Here is a 19,412-nt window from a genome sequence, read left to right as displayed (position 1 = left end):
GATATAGGTGTGTTGAGGATCTTTTCTTGATGCATGGTTTGTTTTGATGACATTTTATGTTAGTGCAGTGAATTTCACTGCATCCAAGGCTGATTATTCAAACAAGAAAGATGAAGAAGGGGAAACGGCTATTGAACTTTTAAATTAATATTTTGCATGTTTTAACTACTGAATTAAATATTGATCCTGTACATTTTTGGTAGTACCTTTTCTTTAATCTGCAATACACCTGCATATAAGCTTTTCTGAAAATGGGAAAGGAAACTGTGAAGGTTTATATGTGCATGTCTTTACTTTTTAAAAGGGAAAGGAGGTAGTTTTATTTTAATTTCTAAGTCCTGCTTGTCAGTCCAAACTCAGACTTGATATCCTTGAATTTAATTTCAGAATGATGTTCCTGGGATGCTAGCCTACAGCTTGAAGCTCTGTATGTCTTTGATGCAGAATAAACAGTTCCGTAATAAAGTCTTGAGAGTTCTAGTTAAAATCTACATGAATCTGGAGAAGCCAGACTTCATCAACGTGTGCCAGGTAAAACTCTCAGAGTGCTGTTTAAAGATCAATCAAAAGTTCATCTTTTTTAGATGTATTTGACTTGAGATCTGCCTGATCCTCTGTTTTTTATTCAGTTAAATGAAGTATCTTTTCCTGATTGTGTGCTTGAATTATATATCAAAGTGAGATCAACTTGAAAAAGAGATGCAAATATTGCACCTTTGGTCAATTTATAGAGAAAGAAACACGTTCAGAGGCGGTTTGGGGATGTAGACAACTCTGACAATACTTCAAGCCTGTGTAGGGAGTATCGGAGGGTACGTTCACAGCTTGGAATTTTTTTTATTCCTTGAAAGAACATTTACAGTGCTTTGGTTTTTGGTAAGCCATTGTCTGAAAGTGTTTAGACAACCAGTTATGAAGTTACTCAGATGTTCTCAGGCCTTTGCCAGTCTAGGTATGCCAGGTACATGTGACTCAGGAGTATTATGCCTGTTCCATTTCAGTTGAGACATCCCTACAAAATGACTGATGCTTCTTTAATGTGCTTTTGAAATTTCTGTGTTTAGTAGGACAACATTGTCAGTTTCCAAAGATAAAGCTGCAGAAATAGGGAGGCTTGACTGTTGTGACTTGAATTTGTAATACTTGGTCTTGTTTTTAAAGTGACCTATGAAAACTCTTTGAAGATTTCTAGTATCTCCTATGAGAAAGGGAATTTTTCTTTCTTTGAAGGGGTGTTCTGTGGAAGCAGCAGATGAGGGAATGGGGAAAATGGAGTGTGGCCTTGGGTAGTGTTGCTTTTTCGTTCTGAAGTATATAATGTCTTCTCCTGATTTTTTTTTTTTTTCCTGTTCTTCCCTTCCTTCTGCTCAGTGCCTGATATTCCTGGATGACCCACAGGCTGTGAGTGACATCTTGGAAAAACTGGTGAAGGAAGATAACCTTCTTATGGCATACCAGATTTGCTTTGATCTGTATGAAAGTGCTAGCCAGCAGTTCTTGTCTTCTGTGATCCAGAATCTCCGCACGGTTGGCACTCCCATCACCTCCGTGCCTGGATCCACCAACACCGGCACCGTCCCTGGATCGGAGAAAGACAGGTGGGGAGGTTGGCTTGAGAAGAGGTGTAATAGTTCAGTTACAGTCATGCTTTGAGGGAGCCTCCTGTTCTGTGTATGGATGCCCATTACAAGCAATTGAGTTGCTCCCCTTAATTTAAGCTAGGGTAGTAGAAAAGACACATTATTTGCTCGGGGAAAAATTGTATATTACCAGAATCCACTGTTTGAAAGAATGCATTTTCCTTTGCAATTGAGATAAGCATGGTGGAGTTGCTGTTGCTCAGCTAATGAGCAGTATTTCATTAAGCCGTAGTGTGAGTTGCTCGGGAGCACTGATGTGTGGTCTTTGCAGCAACTGGTAAAGCTAAGGAAGGGGAGGGTTCAAGCAAAAAGCTCATTGGAGCTATGTGCAAGTTTGGTTTCACATCGTAGCTTGTGGTCTGCTACCTGCTTGTGCGAAGAGTGACTCAGATGATACTGTAGTGTTACAGACCCTTTTGTACGTGCAGTTAGAGAGTGCTAGTTCAAATCTAGTCTGAGTTTTGTTAAAGTCCTAACACTTCAAATTTATTCAGTGGTCAGCATCACTGGATCTTAGCTGCAGGAAGCCTATGTTAAGAAAACCAAAGTTGGCATTAACCATTCCATCTTCCTTATTTTTTCTTTTGATGGCTTACGGGTAATCGACATAGATAGTTTTGCTTTAAACTTTTGTTTTTAGAGGATTGGCCAATCCAGGCTAAGGCTGCTGCCCAGCTCAGGAGCAGCGTGGAAGAAGTTTGTGTTCTAGCTGCTCTTTAATCGCCAGAGCTGTCGTGTCTGTACACAACCTGATCCTGGCACTGTCTTTGATAGTGTGCGATGGAGAAAGCTGCCTAGATCAAGGCTGGTTAAATATAAGTGCTTGTGCAGCTGTGAGGAACTGGGTCTAAATGTATTTGAATCAGTGGTATGGGCATAGCAAGCATTCTCCTCTCTTCTTTTCCAGTGAAATAAAAGGAAAGGCACAGCATAATTTATAAGCCAGGCTGTGAAGCATTAGGACAAGGTGGTGACAACAGTTTAATAGCTTTTGTTTCCATTTCAACACTCTAGCATCAATCCTAATAGTGATGAGCTCAAGGCCTCTGGGTGAGGGTATAATTATCCTTGCTGCCTAGTTGTTGACCTTGTTTTCTCACCTGTCTCTGCCTGTTCATTCCCTACAAGCATCTCTCTCTCTTTTTTTTTTTTTTTTTTAAAAAAAGATCTCTCTAGATGGAATGAGGGTGGGGTTTTCCAGGCTTTGTCTTCAATTTCCCTGACAATTAAACTGGGGAGGAGTTTGCTTCTCAGCAGTGACCTCCAGATAGTCAACCCTTGTTCTATCAAAGTCCTGTTTCCAGTCACCATCTCCAAATCCCAGGCTACCCTTTCAGGACAGTGTTAGCCATGATTACAGTGCTTGGCTAGTTATGAGCAGTGAACTGGGTTGCATTTTTCATTTTCATTTTGTTTCAGTGATGCTATGGAAGCAGAAGAGAAACCAGGAAGCACTTGTGCAGGGAAGTCTGCAGAAATCGTGAGTGCCTTTTCCAAAATACGCCTGCCTTAGTTTTTCTGATGTGTTCTCTTTGACTCTCTGGAGTGTGGCTAATGGAGTTCCACTTCTGTCTTGCTTGGAGAAAAGGTGACAGATGATCTCTGAGAATCAAATATCTGACAGTCTGAAAGTCTAGCAGTTCAGATATTGAAAGCTGGAGAAGAGTGGGAATTTTGTCAGTAATTACTGAGCCCAGAAGAAGGGAAAACCAGAAGGATCTGGCACATGTGTTCGCTTTTTGTTGATGTTGAAATAATTAACTCATTCCAGAGGAAAGGGCCTGAAATTTGACTGCTGTTGAGAACCTTAACTGATGAATTAGCTTTTTTTTTTTGTTGTTCTGAAATCTGGCTGGAGAGAACGGATGCTGTTCTGCAGGAATGGCAGGAGGGGATGCTGATATAATATAGTTTCTTTTCCATGTAGGAGGAAGGTATTACCTCTGTCTAGGATCGTGGCTATGTTGCTGGGCCAGCTGGTTAGAATATTTTTGTTTACTTTCATTTCCCAAGTATTGGAGACAGCAAGTTCACTTCTAACATGCACTTACAATTGCATTTCAGCGTGCAGAATAGCTGATGCAATTCTGACACTCCTATCGCTGAGGAAAGGAAATGCTACTAGAGAGGAAAGTAAAACCCAAGACAAGGGTGGTTTTCTTTTTCCGTATGGTGCGTGTTTGAACTAGACTTGGCAATCTTTGAGAGATTGTTGCAGATCATTTAAAAAAGACAACATTTTAATTAATCAAGGACAAAGAGAAGTGTTTTCTTGAAATTGTATTCCACAAGGAAAAAAAAACGAGTGGAGTTTCTTGCCACATCAAGGAACTTGTAAACAGTGCTTTTGTGCAGGGAAGGTGTCTTGAATCAATTTCTGCCGCCTTGGCATTGCTGATTGTGCCAAGGCACAAGTCCCTAAAAATTATCTTTGTGGCCAGAAATGTTCTTGAGCTTAATCTTCCACAAGTCAGAATGCTGACTACAAAGGAGCAATGGAGGGGATTAGTTTAAGGGCTGAACTACTCATGCTTGACTGGTCTCTGACCAGCTGACAATGCCAGTACAAGAGCTGCAGTGTACTTTTCACCCTACTCAGAAGGGACTTCAGTTGGGACTTAAACTGTGGAAACTGTTCCATGGTGGGGAAGAAGGAGGCTTTCTCAAAGAGCTCTGGAAGATGAATGTATTGGAGATTCCTAGCTCTACTAGCCATTGTTCTAAATAAAGCCTTTAGCTCACAAGAAGAATGATGCAGGGTGGCAGGGTCATGCAAAGCGTTGTGGTTTTGTGGTCCTCTCCATTAAAACTTCCACGGAAAGGTTCACATTTATAAAAGTGGTTGCCTCTTGCAGGAGACTCATTGTATCTGTGAGGCCAAAGGTAGCAGCTTGCAGAATATCAGATGTCACTCATATCCTTCTGCTTTCAATGAAAGAGTAACTTTTCAACGAGTCTCTTCTCCCACCTGCACTGTTGTGCACAAAAGGACGTGATTATTTGGGAGGTTTGGGCTTGTGCAGCAAGGTCAGAAACAATGTCCTTTTAGTCCTAAAACCTGATAGATTTTGGAATATGGTGATGGGAACATACCAGAGTGGCTTCTCATGAACTGTATTTTAACAGAGCCGTAGCTGAGTTCTCATGTTTTTTCTTCTTCTTGTTTGTATGTGAAGAACCCGGAGCCTAAGGACCAGATTTCAAAAATGATTAAAATTTTAAGTGGGGAAATGGCCATTGAGTTACATCTGCAGTTTTTAATACGAAACAACAATACAGACCTCATGATCCTCAAAAACACAAAGGTAAGAGGCTTTGTTAGATATGGCTGTCTTGGATTTATCTGATTCATCCTTTGTGTTTTGACCACGTTGCTGTTATTTTACATCATCTGATGTTTTAGCATGGCCTCGCTGGGTTTTGGGGATACAAATCTGTGTTCTGGTCATGATAAATTAACGTTTAAAACTTGAACCTGCGAGGCTGAAGAAGAGCTGGTTGCACACAAAAAAAGCCATATAATCAGATTGTTTCAACTTACAGCTAGTGTGACCTAATGACAGGCTGCTGTTAGCGTGGTGATTTTTTTTTCTATTTGGTTATAGAAACTAATCCTTTTCTCCCCCGTTTTTTGTGGGTTTGTTTTCCATGTGGTCAGTAAGATGGACATGCTCACACTCCAGCTTCGTGACTGATCCAGTGCAAATGCCACTGGTTGGGGAGGGAAGGAGTCAGCCAGGACTGCAGGTTACAGTATGTTGGTATCTTGGTTGAGGTGTTATGTCAGACCACACCTTCAGCTTGACTGAAGAAATCCTGATATGTGCTCAGAGACTAATATTTCCACATTGAAGACAGAAGTGATCAGATATTGTAATGTAAGCAAGTGCTGGTAAATTGAGTAACTGTATTTGTTTTGGAAGGTGTTACTCAAGGGTGGGCAAATAAAAACTTACAGGTAAATTAGATTCTCTTAAGCTAAATAATTATTAGAAACCATAGGAGAAGTTTTTTGTGTGTGAGATGAGATGCATGTTATCAGCAAAAATGGTAGGGGACGATTGTCCATGGGTTCATCTGTTTCAGGAGGTAGTTCAAGTGTATTGGAAAATCTTTTACGTCTGTAGGTTAAGTGCTTAGGAGTGATCCTTTATAGCGTTCCAAGAATGGCTTGAAAACGTCAGCAGCGCACGCTCTGCAGTGCTCAGTTCTGGGAACCAGAAGAGGGGTTCTTCAGTGAGGCTGCAATTGAAGGAATCGTGTCTCTGACAGGAACTCATAGAAAGGATTGGTTTGCACTGGAAAGATGGGTTGAGGATATATTAGCATGTATTATCAATCTATTAACTTTGACTAAAGGGAAATTGCTGGTTAAATTGAGCCTAATTACAATCCATTTTTCTAGTGTACTGACAAGCATGTTAAGTGACCTAGGGCATGTCTTTTGCTGTCTGGTGATACTGATTGTTCTTGTTCTTTCAGGATGCAGTACGGAATTCCGTGTGTCACACAGCAACGGTTATAGCAAACTCCTTTATGCACTGTGGTACAACCAGTGACCAGTTCCTTAGGTAAATCTATGGCAAGGAAGCTCAGTGTCATAACTGTTGAATAACAGTTGCCCTACTTGGCTTGATACTTCCAAAAGGGTGGCTGCAGAATTCTGATGGCCTTAGAGAAGAATAAACAAAGGGTCTGAATACTAATGTGGAGGCAGAGGGAAGAAGCTGGAATTATTTCCTTTTCTCTGTCCTCACAAACTGGCTTTATTTGACTGCAAACTGTATGAGCAGGTTGGAGGGTGGAGATCTGAAATTTCTGTTCTCCTTGTTTACTAGTTGGAGAATTTCTGAAATGATGTATCTTTTTGGTAGAGACTGACAGTGCTGAATGACTCTTGGAAGGGAAATGTCAGGGCTGACCTTACCAGGGACTCGAGGAAAGCTCCAAAAACCCTGCTTGAGTTTCCCCCAGAGAGTTGATGGGCAGGCTGCATATTGAACAGTTGTTCTCCATCTTTCACTGAGATCACCAGTATCTAGAAGCTTGACTACAACCAGCCAAAAATCAGGGCTGATGAAGGGGGAAGAGGTATAAAGTAGAAATGTGGTTAGCCTTCTTGCCTTCCACAGCTGCTTTCTGGTTTGAAAGCAGTCTTTAGTGCTGTGAAACCGTGCTTGCAAGGTGAAGAACGGGCTGTATGGAAAACTTTGTATAACCTTTGACTTTTTGCCTTCCAGAGACAATTTGGAGTGGTTGGCCAGGGCCACTAACTGGGCTAAGTTTACTGCTACCGCCAGCTTGGGTGTTATACACAAGGTAACACTGCATTCATTCCCCTCTGTTCAATAGAAATCCTTGTGAACACTGACAGCATTTGAAGCAGGGATTCTAAATGATGCCTGCACTCCAGTTTACCTAGTCTATTGCAAGGCACAGCTGTAACATAGTTTGTGTCAAGAAAAGCTGTGCTTTATCAAGTCCATGTTGTCTGATATCCGATGTAGTTTATATCATGGTCTGCTGATCATCAAAAAGGTGATAGGATAACATGGCTTGGGGAGAGAGTCTTCTTCCTAGCTCTTCTCTTGCTTTGTGAGTTGAACAGAGTCGATAAGTTTCTAGCTATGAAAGTTGCAGGTGTATTTTTCTGAAGTGGTTTTGGGACAGTACCAAAGTCCTTACTGTAGTAAGTTTTAGTAAGTTTTAATAGTGACCTAAGTAGCAGTATTTTTTTTCCAATTCATTCACAGGGAGGTTATATTTAAAGCTGTTTTGAAGTAGCAAGAAGTCTTTGTAGTTGTTTTCTGTGCCTCAACCCTCATTAAAGTGCTCTAATGAATGAATTGGTGCAGCTTCAGGCCAAATTTGTCCTGGTTTAGATCAGTGACCAGGTGATTGATGAATACTTGTGTACTGGGGTTAATAAAACCCCAGTACAGAAGGATTCTTTGCTGATTGTACAGCACTGAAAGGTTGATTTTTGTGGAGAAAGTAATGTCTATAACATGTTTTCTTCTGACTTGTTTAAGTATTATTGTGAAGTGTTTGCAGCCACTGTTTTTTCACCTTTTGCTTCCCACTGTCTTCCTTTCCTGCTGGACACTGGACATACAGGGTCATGAGAAAGAAGCATTACAGCTAATGGCAACGTACCTACCCAAGGACACCTCTCCAGGGTCAGCCTACCAGGAAGGTGGAGGTCTCTATGCCTTGGGTCTCATTCATGCTAACCACGGTGGGGACATCATTGACTATTTGCTGAACCAGCTGAAGAATGCCAGTAATGATGTATGTACTGGGTCCAGTAATGAACCTTTGTTTTGTTGGGAATATCCAGAAGGGTGCTAGCTGGTGTGGAAGTGGAGGTTAGAGGTAACTAAGACTGTGGCAGTGGTGTGATACTTACACCTCCTGTGGGCCTCAAGTATTAAGTTTCATTTTAACAATCTATTGCTCAAAGTTTAGGTAAGAATTTTAGGAAATTCTTATGTATTTGGCAGTGAATCTAGCTTCATTTTTCTTACTGTTTGTGTATCTACTTTGTTTTGCTAATGGACCTGCAGTATTCAGACACTGTTACAGCTTACAGCGTAGCTGTCAAAGGAATAAGCCACAACATGCTTCTGCTGCCCTGTAGGTTTAATGCATCTTTATACAAAAAGTGTTTTACTTCACCACTTACTGTTTGTAGACCTCTCCAAAAAGTCTTTTTTAAAGTTTGGAATAGGTTAATATTTTCCTAGCATGTTCCCTTCTCTTTGGGTAATTTCAGACTACAGCTTTAAAAATTCTGTGAGCAGATCCCACTCGTTGCAAATGTACTACTGCCTTTCCTGTATCCGTTGTTAGAACGAAAGGGGATGTAGACTGTTTACATAGGTACTGATTTACTTTTCCATTCAAAAGCTATTTCCAGGCAGCAATTTTTACACATAGTGCAGATTTGTGCGACTACATAAATCATTGGGGAAAAAGACCTTAAAGGTACTAGAAAGTCTCTTGCACTATGTGGAAAGCTTCTGATAGTTGTTGTTTTTGGGCTTTTGAACTGCTGTTTTTATTCTACCTTCTGCCTCTTTCATCAGAGTTACTGTCTGAGAATGTAAGAGTGATTTTTCTAACAGGTCAGGAGATAATTTTGGGTGGTTTGGAGCTAAAAGTTTGCGGCTTTGTATTGATGGAAGGATGTCGACTTCAGCTGAAGCCATATTGTTCCCTGTTTTATGATGACTAAACTTGCACATGCTTCTCTAGATTGTCCGACATGGTGGCAGCCTGGGTTTGGGTCTGGCTGCCATGGGGACAGCACGTCAAGATGTGTACGATTTGCTGAAAACAAACCTATACCAGGATGATGCAGTGACAGGTAAATGTTCTGCTTTCAAAGCAAATAACCATCTGAGGCCTTATCAGGCATCTGGGTTTTTGTTTTTTTTTTCCAGGTGTTCTGTTAGCAGCATAGATTGCTTCTAGGTTGCCTTAGCTGCATTTTATTTACTGACCTTTTCCTGATCAGCACGGTTCTTTAGTTATGTGGCAGTAATGTTCAGAGGTCCTGTCAGGACTGGTCTGTGGCACTCTGCCAAATATTGGTAAGACATGCTAGGTCTTTAAACAGTCCCTTACTTTGTTCTATTCTTTCCTTTGTCATACACTTTTTATTTAGTGTGGTTGATCTCTAGAGCCCTATGCCCTTTTTGGCTGAGAGGCAGACTTGGAGAAGCTTGTGGGGACTACTGCTTTGGCAGGAGTTGACAGGAAAATCATCTCAGCAGCTCTTGGACGAAGGAGGAGAAAATTGAATTTGGTAGGGAAGAGCACTAAGTTGTGCCTGGTAGGTTATCATTACAAGCACATTTGGCCATGGATAATGGGGTTGCTGGGCATGGTGGTGTCCAGAAGTGATCTGTTGCCCTACGTCTTCTGTGTGATTGCCCTACATCTTGTGATGTTGAGGTGTTGGAGCGAGTCCAGAGGAGGGCGACCAAGCTGGTGAAGGGTCTGGAGGGTCTGACCTATGAGGAACGGCTGAGGGAGCTGGGGTTGTTTAGCCTGGAGAAGAGGAGGCTCCGAGGTGACCTTATTGCAGTCTACACCTACCTGAAGGGAGGTTGTAGTGGAGTGGGAGTCGGCCTCTTCTCCCAGGCAACTAGCGACAGGACAAGAGGACATAGCCTCAGGCTTTGCCAGCGGAGGTTCAGGTTGGACATTAGGAAGCATTTCTTCTCAGCAAGGGTCATTAGACATTGGAAGGGGCTGCCCAGGGAGGTGATGGAGTCACTATCTCTGGATGTGTTTAAGAAAAGACTGGACATGGCACTTAGTGCCATGGTCTAGTTGACATGGTGGTGTCAGGGAAATGATTGGACTCGATGATCCCAGAGGTCTCTTCCAACCTGATTGATTCTGTGATTCTCTGGATATAATATTTACAGCTTTTGGGAGCAGAGTTTGCTTGATTTTTTTTTTTTTTTTTTTTTTTTTTTTTCCTTTCTGCACCATGCAGGTGAGGCAGCTGGACTGGCACTGGGATTGGTTATGTTGGGATCTAAAAATGCTCAGGCTATTGAGGACATGGTTGGCTACGCACAGGAAACCCAGCATGAAAAGATTTTGCGAGGCCTTGCAGTTGGAATTGCTCTGGTCATGTACGGGAGGATGGAGGAGGCAGATGCTCTCATTGAGAGTCTCTGCAGAGATAAGGTAAGTTGAGCTGTAACTTAATCCCTGGCCCTTTTGAACACAGGTCTTCCTGTCCTTCTGTGAAATCTCCAGCTACGGTGGGTTGGCTGTTTTGAACCAGGGAAGTTCCTACATAGGTCTGAAGTGGGGCAGTTTCACAGGTTGCTTCACTCTGATCAAAAATATGAGAACAACAGTGCTTAGTTGTGTATTTCTTTAGCCTCATACTCAGTCTCCGCAGTCCTGTGAGCAACAACAAGGAGCAGAACAGGGTGTAATGGTTAAAAACAGATGAGGCTTGCTGTAGGTGGGTCATTCTCAAGGATCTAGTGGTGGTCAATAGCAGATAGTGAATAAGCAACAGAATGACACATCTGCTAGATACTCTCTTTGGCACCCTGGGGCATACCAACTTTCTGTCTCCCTGAAATTGATAATGACAACCCTGCTTTGGTGGTTGTCCTGTTACTCATCCCAAATAAACAATTAAGCACTGAGGCTACCTGTTTGCAGATTCCGGCCCCAAGAGTGGAGCAGATTTAACGTCAGAATTACCGAGTCGTCGTTTGGATGGATGTTAAATATTGATGCTTTCTCTTCCAGGATCCAATTCTCCGTCGTTCTGGCATGTACACTGTTGCTATGGCATACTGTGGCTCAGGGAACAACAAGGCTATCAGACGTCTACTGCATGTGGCTGTAAGTACTGTGGGCTTAGGAGCACACAGCAAGGAATTTGTGGTGAGAGAATAAGCGTGTCACTTTGAGAGGCTTTGTGTCTACAGTGTTAATGTTCTGGTCCAAATTGGAGAGTAAAGTGATGAAAGCTTTCCTTAGTGCTATGAGTAGAAATAACAGGGTCTTCTGACATTAGGATAAGTAGACTTTCAGCAAGAGAATATTCAACCTGGTACCACAAAAAAGGAACCTATTAAAAAATAAAACATGATCCTAAAGTAGTTGGTAATGGGTTTGCAGTGAATAGTGTGTGTAATAACGGGCTGGGGAGAAAACAGTTTAAGCTATAAAAGATGCGGTCTGTCTGCTCTTTGATAGGCTTGTGGTCACAGTGTATGAGCAAGGGTGAGGCTGTTTCAGCTAAGGATGCACATGATTATTAACTTACTTTATAATTCTGTCTTCTTGGTTAACTTGTGTGCCTGAAACGTTGCAGAGTCCTCAAGTGTTTTCACTATATTCTGAATGTCCTGTTTTCCCTTTTGTAGGTGAGTGATGTGAATGATGACGTGAGGCGGGCAGCTGTTGAGTCACTTGGTTTCATTCTGTTCAGGTACAATATCTTCCTTGGTCACTTCTACAAGCCTTCAGTTTGATGTCTGTTACATTTTCAGGAAATGTGTACGCTATTGCTTTCACAAAATTATTTGATTGTTAACTGAATGGATGTTGAAAAGTCAAAAAATGGAGAGAGAGTAACACTTGGTTCAGAATTAGAAGCCTTCCTTGATGTTCAGCAGATGCTTAATGAGCCTTTCTGTAGGTTTCTGGATGTACAGCTTAATTGTCTGAATAGAGTTAGATGAAGTTGACAAATAGAATGAAAAATTAATATTTGCAGGATTGAGAGTTAATTAAAAATTAAATATACAGTGCTTGTGCCAAGCCTCTTAAAGGCAGGAGTACTCAGACAAGTATGTCTGCCTAATTGCTATCTAAAACGTTCCTGGAAGTTGTGACTTTGGTAAAAACAAGCTGAAGATGGATGTCAAAATAGTCTTTGTTTTTTAAGTATCCACTGTTAAACCCTGACAGATTACATTACCACAATGTAAACCCATCAGAAAATAGTCATGATGTTTGCTTTGGTTCTATACAGTGAAATCTGTTGCTGAAATGGTGTTTTGTAGTGCTCTATAGCTCGCTAGGTAAGAGGTGTTTGGGGTTTTTTTTTCTTTTATTCGATTGGAGAATTAGAAGGCTCCCCAAGGCCTACACCTTCATCTGTTAATACAGTAATCTGTGTAATCCAAGCACTGAGCCAAGCCTGTGTGTCTAAGAGGAGGTAGTGCATACTTGGGTCCAGGACTGTAATTTTAAAATCTTTGTTTGCATCTTCTTTGGGTTAGTGGAAGTCTGTAATTTCATCCTAAAAAGCATGATAAGAGGTGCTTAGAGCTGGTATTAAAAAACTGGGTTACTGATATGACCAGTCAATTTGTCATTAACCAAGTTGTTCCTCATGTAGACATTACTCTGCTCCATTCCATTCTATCTGAAGCCCATTCTGGCTGCAATTAAATGTCGTTTACAAACAGAACTAATTCCCTTTGTGGGCAGCAGGCGTCTCCCAAGAGCTTCTGCTCTTTTGCTTTCGTGAGCACGTATCTTTCCTCATTGCATAGCGATCTGTGTCTCTCCTGAAGGCAAAGGGCCTGTTTAACTGGCTTCTGCATCTGTGTACAGAAGAAAAATTCCACGCAGGCCTTCCATAGTTTCAGGCATCTTTTTTCCAAACAGGTTGTGACAAAGCACTTTTGATCTCTGATTTCAATGTCGTTTTTCTTTTCAACAAATGCAAAACGTAACTGGACATTGATAGCTCCTACCAAAATGAGATGCTTTTAAGGCTCTGAGCATTTACCGTGTGCTGGCGTCTTGTTGGAGCAAGATAGTTCTGGGCTTGTTCTCCGCATATCCGGCAGTGAGGAAATAAGTGACATCACCTTTTAACTCTTTCACCTGCTCTTCAGTGGTTCAGATCTTACCCTGCCTCTTCCTTTCCCTTTCTGGAGGGGTACAGTCCAAAACCTGCTTTTGCAATAGAGAGGAACTTTTCCTTGCTTTTTAGGATAACTTTTTAGCTGATTATCACTGGCTTCTGGAGGCAAAAGGCTTACGTTAGGCTGTTGTAGTTGCTAACACTTTTCACCTGATAACTTTAGCAAAATACATGATCGGTTGTTTTGCTTTAGGGACACGGTTCTGGAGGGAGCCCTTGGTTTGTCTAGCCCGGACCCCTGCATTCACATGCAGTGATGGAAAGGATTTTCTGCTTAGAGGGCCCCACAGATTGCCCCGTGCATTAATCTCTCTCATTATAAAGCAAAAGCTGTGTTTCAATTCCTGCAAAGAAATAACTGTTCATCAGTGTAGGGATCTAGAAGCTGGTTTTACATTTACCTTTCCTGTTTGCTGAAACTGCTAGTGAGTGCTAATTGTGTGCTCTGGCCCATCTCAACACTGCAAGCATGCAGAGACATGAAGAGCAAGTGGGCTGTGAGTTTGTCAGATTTCATGACTAAAATGACATCTCTTTCTTAGGATTGTTGTTTGTTGAAGTCTAACTGGATTTACTTGTCTTAAAGGCCACTAATACGGCATTGAATACTGGCAAGAGTCAGTGATCTGTCAGCTGCTAGGTATACAGAGCTTTTGAATGAAGTGGTTTGTGATGGGAGGTGAGCAGGTCTGTAACACAGTGAGCTAAGCCCCAGAAATTAATCTCGTTTTAGGTGAAGGAGCATGACTGAAGCTCCTGTGAGAAGAGGTCTTGTGGAATTCTTTGTATGTGGTTCCAGAAAGGGAACTGTGAAGTCAGGATTGAAATACGAGAGTAAATTTGTTTAACCTGGTCTACATTTTTCTTGGGGATTCATGCCATTACTGTAGGGTTGAGCATGCTGGAGGTGTAAGTTCATCTGCTGGGTTGCACACTACAGCAGCAGGAATACGCACACATTGTGCTTCTGTCTGTTCCTGCTATAGGAATAGTAAAATCCATGTAAGGGCGGAGTTGACACAGTCAGAGGGTGGTGATTTCCTTAAAAGCACCATTGGTGAATGTGATAGATCTCCTGACAGACCCAGAGCCCACAAATTTACTTTGTGTCATAAATACCTGGTTTATTTTCTCCTTTTGTTACAGCTATCTGTGAATAAATGTTCTTCTTGGATTTGAACTAAAAGTGTCATAAACGTCACAAAGCCAGCTATTTTTAGGTAATACGTTTGCATAGCAGAACATTCTGTAAGGCTTTTCTGCCCTTGGTTACCGCTGCGAGTCTTCCTTGCTAGCACATACATGCAGCCCTGTGTACATTCAAGAGCACAGCTTGGCTTTTATGGATAGAGTTAATGAAAACAGCACAGTAACAGAGTAAAATATGATAGAACATAATGTAATAAAACGTGACATTTAATTTTTAAAACAACAAGGTTTTGCTTTAACTTGAAGATTAATTTTTTTTTAAGCACAGATTTTTTTAGGGTTTTTTTTTTTGCACTTTTTAATTATGGGAAAAATCTAAAAAAAAGTGTGTGTAGCTACTTCATTGTTCAGAATTCATGAATCAAGTTTTAGATAGGATGTTCTAGTCTAGGTTATTAAATTTTGCCTAAGAATTGCAAGATTAAATTTGCCAGTGTGTTATGAAAGATATCAAATTACCCAGTTACGACATTCAGTACTTTCCTTAGCGTATAATTCCTTAAGGGAATTTCTATATTCCTTAACACAGCAAGTGAAAACAGTCTGTAGTTATGGCTCTCTTTAAATTAGTATCAGTTGGGGTTTTTTGGTCACTGCAATACCTTTTATCTTCTCAGATAACTTAAAAAAAATGTTAAAATGCACTTTCAGCAGTGTTCACGAGTTTTCTTCCTACATTCTTTTCCAAAGTCATCTTTGTTGCCTGGAGCAATGGTGAAAAGTTGGTGAAATTCTCGCTTCTGCAACAGAATCACTGGCTGTATTTGCTCAGCAAGTCCTGTGGTACTTTGTGCGTAAGCCATGTAAGGAACGCTTGAATGGACTCCGCATTGCTCAAAACATCAGCTGTGGTGAAAGAGTTTTGAAGGGATTAGGGGAGCAGGGATTAATGCTGCTCTAGCAGTTACACTTGGATGTTGGATGCATGTTTGCCTGGCTGTGTGGATGTCTGCAGGCAAGTCGCTCTAGGGAGCAAAGCAGTAGCAATCATGCTGCTTGCGCTGCAGAATACGTCGTGGTGTCCTGTTCATATAGCACAAAACTGACTTCCTTGTTCTATTGTTGGACTCCCTAAAGCTTTCCAAGGGGCCACGTATGTAGAATTGAAGCTTGTTGACCAGCAGTGTTGCTGCTGTTAATTCTGCTTTACTGACTGTTTAGAAGCAGTCCACAGGTCTGCAGAGTGGGGATCGAAAGCACAACTTGCTGGCTATAGGACTTGGTATGGCTTTTTTTCCCCTCTCAGCTTAGTGCCTTACAAAAATTAGGCACTAGTTATGTATTTTGCAACTGATCATTTTCATGCCACTATATTAAATTATCAGAAAATGCTCTGGTGAAAGAGAATTGTTTCAAAACTATCTCTTCCTTTCTTCCTCCTCACAATTAGGAAGACAGACAAAGTAGTATGGCATAAAAACCTGAGACTTTTTACATCTTCTCTCTTTTTAAAAATGACCACCTCCTACAGGAGATGCTTTTAAGTAAAATACTACTGTAAAATGGTGCAGAGGCATGAATAAAGCTTGAGATGTTTGGAGATTGCGGTGTGGATGCAGGGCTGTACAAGAAGCTGTGTTGTGAAATAGCAAGAAAAGAAGTGATGTATTGACGTGGCTACTGTAATGTGCTTCTATTCTCCCAGTCCTGATGCTTTTGCCAGTGATCATAGCAAATTTACCTCATTGTTGATGTTTATATATTAGTCCTTTCTACTAAAGTGGTTTATGAAATATTTATCATGGCTGTTAGAAAACAGCATTTAAGGAGCTTGTGATTTCTAGTCAGCCTTTTTCTTTTTTAAGACTATTATGAAGAGATGGAAAAAGCAATAAATTTAGTGTTTTACTTTTTAAAAATGGAAAGAATTATTCTAATCTTAATTTTTACTACTTTAGATCATGAGTTGATCTTTGTTTATATCACAGAGTGAGGTGTGATTGGTTTATGTAGTCAGCTTTATTTTTATATTATTATATATTAGAGCAGTGCTGCAGTGTATCTAAACACTTCAGTTTATATATGAAATGAGGAGGTATAAGTTTTACAGATATAGCAAATCTGGTTAGGGAGAAGGCTTCAATGTGGGATGCAGCAGTGCCTGAAAGCATGAACCAAAAAGGTTTAATGCTCTCGTAGCAATTGTTAAGTCCAGGAGAATGAGAGCCCTGGAGAAGTAGGACTTAAGGCACAGGGCTGTGGGATGCTGCTTCTGCCTGGGTGCAATATTGTTGGGAAAAGGCAAAGGGCAGGAGAGGGAACAATGCAGCCTCTAGAGAGTCCCGAAAGGAAGATGTAGTCTCGGCTGATAAGGGTAGGCTGTCCAAACTTGGAGAACTCTGCATGGCTTACGTTCAGTTCTTCATTTTAGGATGATGCAAGTGAAATAGTAATGTTTCCTGCTTTTGTATTCTTTGTGTTTACATAGCCTTTGATATTTTAAGGCTATATATTTGTTTTAAAGCGAACACAGATCTGATACTTAGATTTTGTTCCAGGAAGACTTGGACAGTTTGTTTTCTTTAATTCCTACAACGTGCCTTTATCCAGTAGGCAGATGGCAGATCTTCTGCGTAATTGAGTATGAGGCTGACAGTCACTCTAACGTAATCTGTACACGTGAGTTTTTCAGTGTGTTCATTGTGGAGAAGAGGAATTTAGTGAAACATACCTGCTTGTTAATTCTTGCGTAGGAAAGATTAAAAGGGTTTTGTTTACCCTCCAACCCATTTTATCTTTGTCTTATTCAGTCTTCCTGGGGAAGGAGAATGAGGCTCCCTTGCAGTGTTGTGCAGGGATTAATGAATTTGAAAATTAGTTGCTGTCACCTGTCTAGAGCATTTGTAAAGAGACTCCTTCAGAGAGCAAAAAGCGCTTCATTTCTGAGAGCATGATGTTTTTCAGAGGTTGGAAAGGACCTTAGTACCTGGATGCAAGGAATCTTAGATGTGGCTAGACAAAGAGGGTTTGCCATGAATTATTAAAAATAAGAGTAAAAATTGATATTTCAGCAAACCATCTTTCCTATTTTTGTAACTAGCTTCCCATTTGAAAATGAAAAAGCTTCCTCTCCTTTTCTGCAGGGCAAAAGCCTTTCTTTGAAACTGGAGAAAACACTGTGTCTCACATGGGAATGGACACTAACAGTAAACACCGTGGTGTCAAATGCCAAAGCAAAAATATGGAAGTTACTTCTCTCCCAACTATGGTTTTTGCCATGTTGATGGTTACCTTGAGAGCCAAAGGGGAAGCAAAACAAAAGAGTGCTTCTTAAAAGTTGTACGTAGGCATCTTTATCAATATGATGAAAGAAATCTAATGCTTCATGGTAATATAAGTCAGTCCTGAGAAATGGCCAGAACTCTGGGACTCCTGGCTCCAGCTTGGAAGGCAAAAAGCCAGAGGAGCTCTGGCGAGTGTCCTGCCTCTTTTTAGCTCCAGTGTCGCAGGTTGTTCATATGCCTTTACTAGGTTTACTGTGCTTGTATTACTTTACCTTTTAAGGCTGATATTACGTATGACAGCCTAGAAAAAGATTTAGGGAGTAACGCTTTTGCTTTCTCATACCAGCTTGCAGTGCTGTGGATTTTTCCATAATAAGAAAATGGTGTAGGAAAATGACATCTTCTGTGAAGCACCGTAAGAAATCAGTGTGCCTCATGTATGCTGGTGAACAGCTTACAGCATCAGTCTCCTCCGTGTATTATTGATTTCTGCTTAACACTGGAGTTTTTAACTATTTTGATGCATTTGAAAATTGATACTAGTATGGCCAGGTGTGATGTGGTTAGGAAGAGTTTTACACTTAGAGAATACAAGATAAGTGATGAATAAATTTTTCTAGCTGCCTAAAAGTTTTCTGATAGAATCTAAAGTAAAGGCTTGCGGCTTATAGAACCCCAGATAGTTTGGGACGGGCTTTGTGAAACGTGTTTTATGTCACCACAGGTGAGATGGGCTGGATTTCTTGCTTCTCTATTTTTTTAGGGTCGCTTAAAGGTTGGGATTTTTTTTAGTTTTGCTTGTTTTGATTTGTTGTTTTGTTGTTGTTGTTCTGTTTGTGTTTTTTTTTTAAGGTATTCCCTTTATTTGCATTTCAAGGCACTCATTCTGTTATGCTTCAAACTCCATTATTTTCCTGTCTGCAAGACTGCCGAGGTGGATATATTTATAGGTAGTCCTTCTGCCTATGTCTATGCTGTAATTTTTAATTAGATAGGCAGCCAGAACATTGACTAAATACCTCCTAATGTATTTTAAATAATTAAACAACAAAAAAACAGTACTTGTCCATTCTTCTTTTAAAATGTCTTTCTTCCCATAGTGCTTGTATGTTGCAGATCAGTTTTGACTTTTGTCTGTCTTGCTTCTCTAGTAGTTTAAAAAGAAATGAAACATGCCAGATAAAAGTTTCTGTGATAATGTGGAAAGTTGAACTAGGTGACTGTGTAAGTTATTATTTTATGTAGTATATAGAGGCCGTAGAGCTGGCCAGGTGGTTGGTTTGGCATGGGTCAGATTCTGAAAGAATTGAGAGCCTTTCACTCCAGAGAAAGGAATGGGGTTTTTTTGGGTTTGTTTTTGTGGTGGTGTTTTTTTTTTTTTTTTTTTTTAAATGGGAAGTGCATGACCCCTCTCTTCTGTAAAAAGATCCTGTGTTCTGCTAGCAAGTGACTGCAAACCTCTGTCAATTATTATTTAGGCTGCTATCTTCATGAAGGAAGCTGGAAGCTATAAAAATACTCTCGCTTCACAGCCAGCATGTAAAAATTTATTTTATATATTTGTGATACTTAAAGATGATGCTTGTGGATATAGTCCTGAGCATCCTATCTCGCTTGTCGGTACCACACGAGCAGTGTTGTCCTTAGTTACCATACAACAGACTTGTGCTTCCTTACAGTAGCTTGCAGTGACTCTCTTATTTTCAATCATGTCTTGCTAATGAAGGTAATGTCTTTGTTCAAATCTGTTCTTATAGATACAGTTGCTAAAACAAGAACTCTGCCATCTGTTATGTTGTCTTTTTATTTCACAGTTCTGCATCTTCTCTTCATCTTTCTCCTCTCTCTGTCCTTATGCTTTCCAAGACTGTAACCTGAATTCTTAGCTTGTTTGCTTTGTCAGCAGACAAGCAA

General features: G+C 40.7%; 1 protein-coding gene across 1 annotated transcript in view; it reads left to right on the top strand.

Moving 5' to 3' along the window:
- The window catches only part of PSMD1 (proteasome 26S subunit, non-ATPase 1), an 81,522-nt gene that overhangs the window by 6,163 nt on the left and 55,947 nt on the right, over positions 1-19,412 (top strand). The window contains exons 6-16 of the mRNA XM_068406369.1: positions 388-531; positions 1,372-1,598; positions 3,060-3,120; positions 4,817-4,945; positions 6,123-6,211; positions 6,881-6,959; positions 7,758-7,931; positions 8,898-9,009; positions 10,150-10,346; positions 10,929-11,024; positions 11,552-11,616. Of these exons, the coding sequence (XP_068262470.1) occupies positions 388-531; positions 1,372-1,598; positions 3,060-3,120; positions 4,817-4,945; positions 6,123-6,211; positions 6,881-6,959; positions 7,758-7,931; positions 8,898-9,009; positions 10,150-10,346; positions 10,929-11,024; positions 11,552-11,616 (1,373 nt within the window). The remainder of the gene's footprint in view (positions 1-387; positions 532-1,371; positions 1,599-3,059; positions 3,121-4,816; positions 4,946-6,122; positions 6,212-6,880; positions 6,960-7,757; positions 7,932-8,897; positions 9,010-10,149; positions 10,347-10,928; positions 11,025-11,551; positions 11,617-19,412) is intronic.

This window comes from Nyctibius grandis, chromosome 8 (assembly GCF_013368605.1).
Source record: "Nyctibius grandis isolate bNycGra1 chromosome 8, bNycGra1.pri, whole genome shotgun sequence".
NCBI lineage: Eukaryota > Metazoa > Chordata > Aves > Nyctibiiformes > Nyctibiidae > Nyctibius > Nyctibius grandis.
This window is presented reverse-complemented; position numbering and strand designations above follow the sequence as displayed.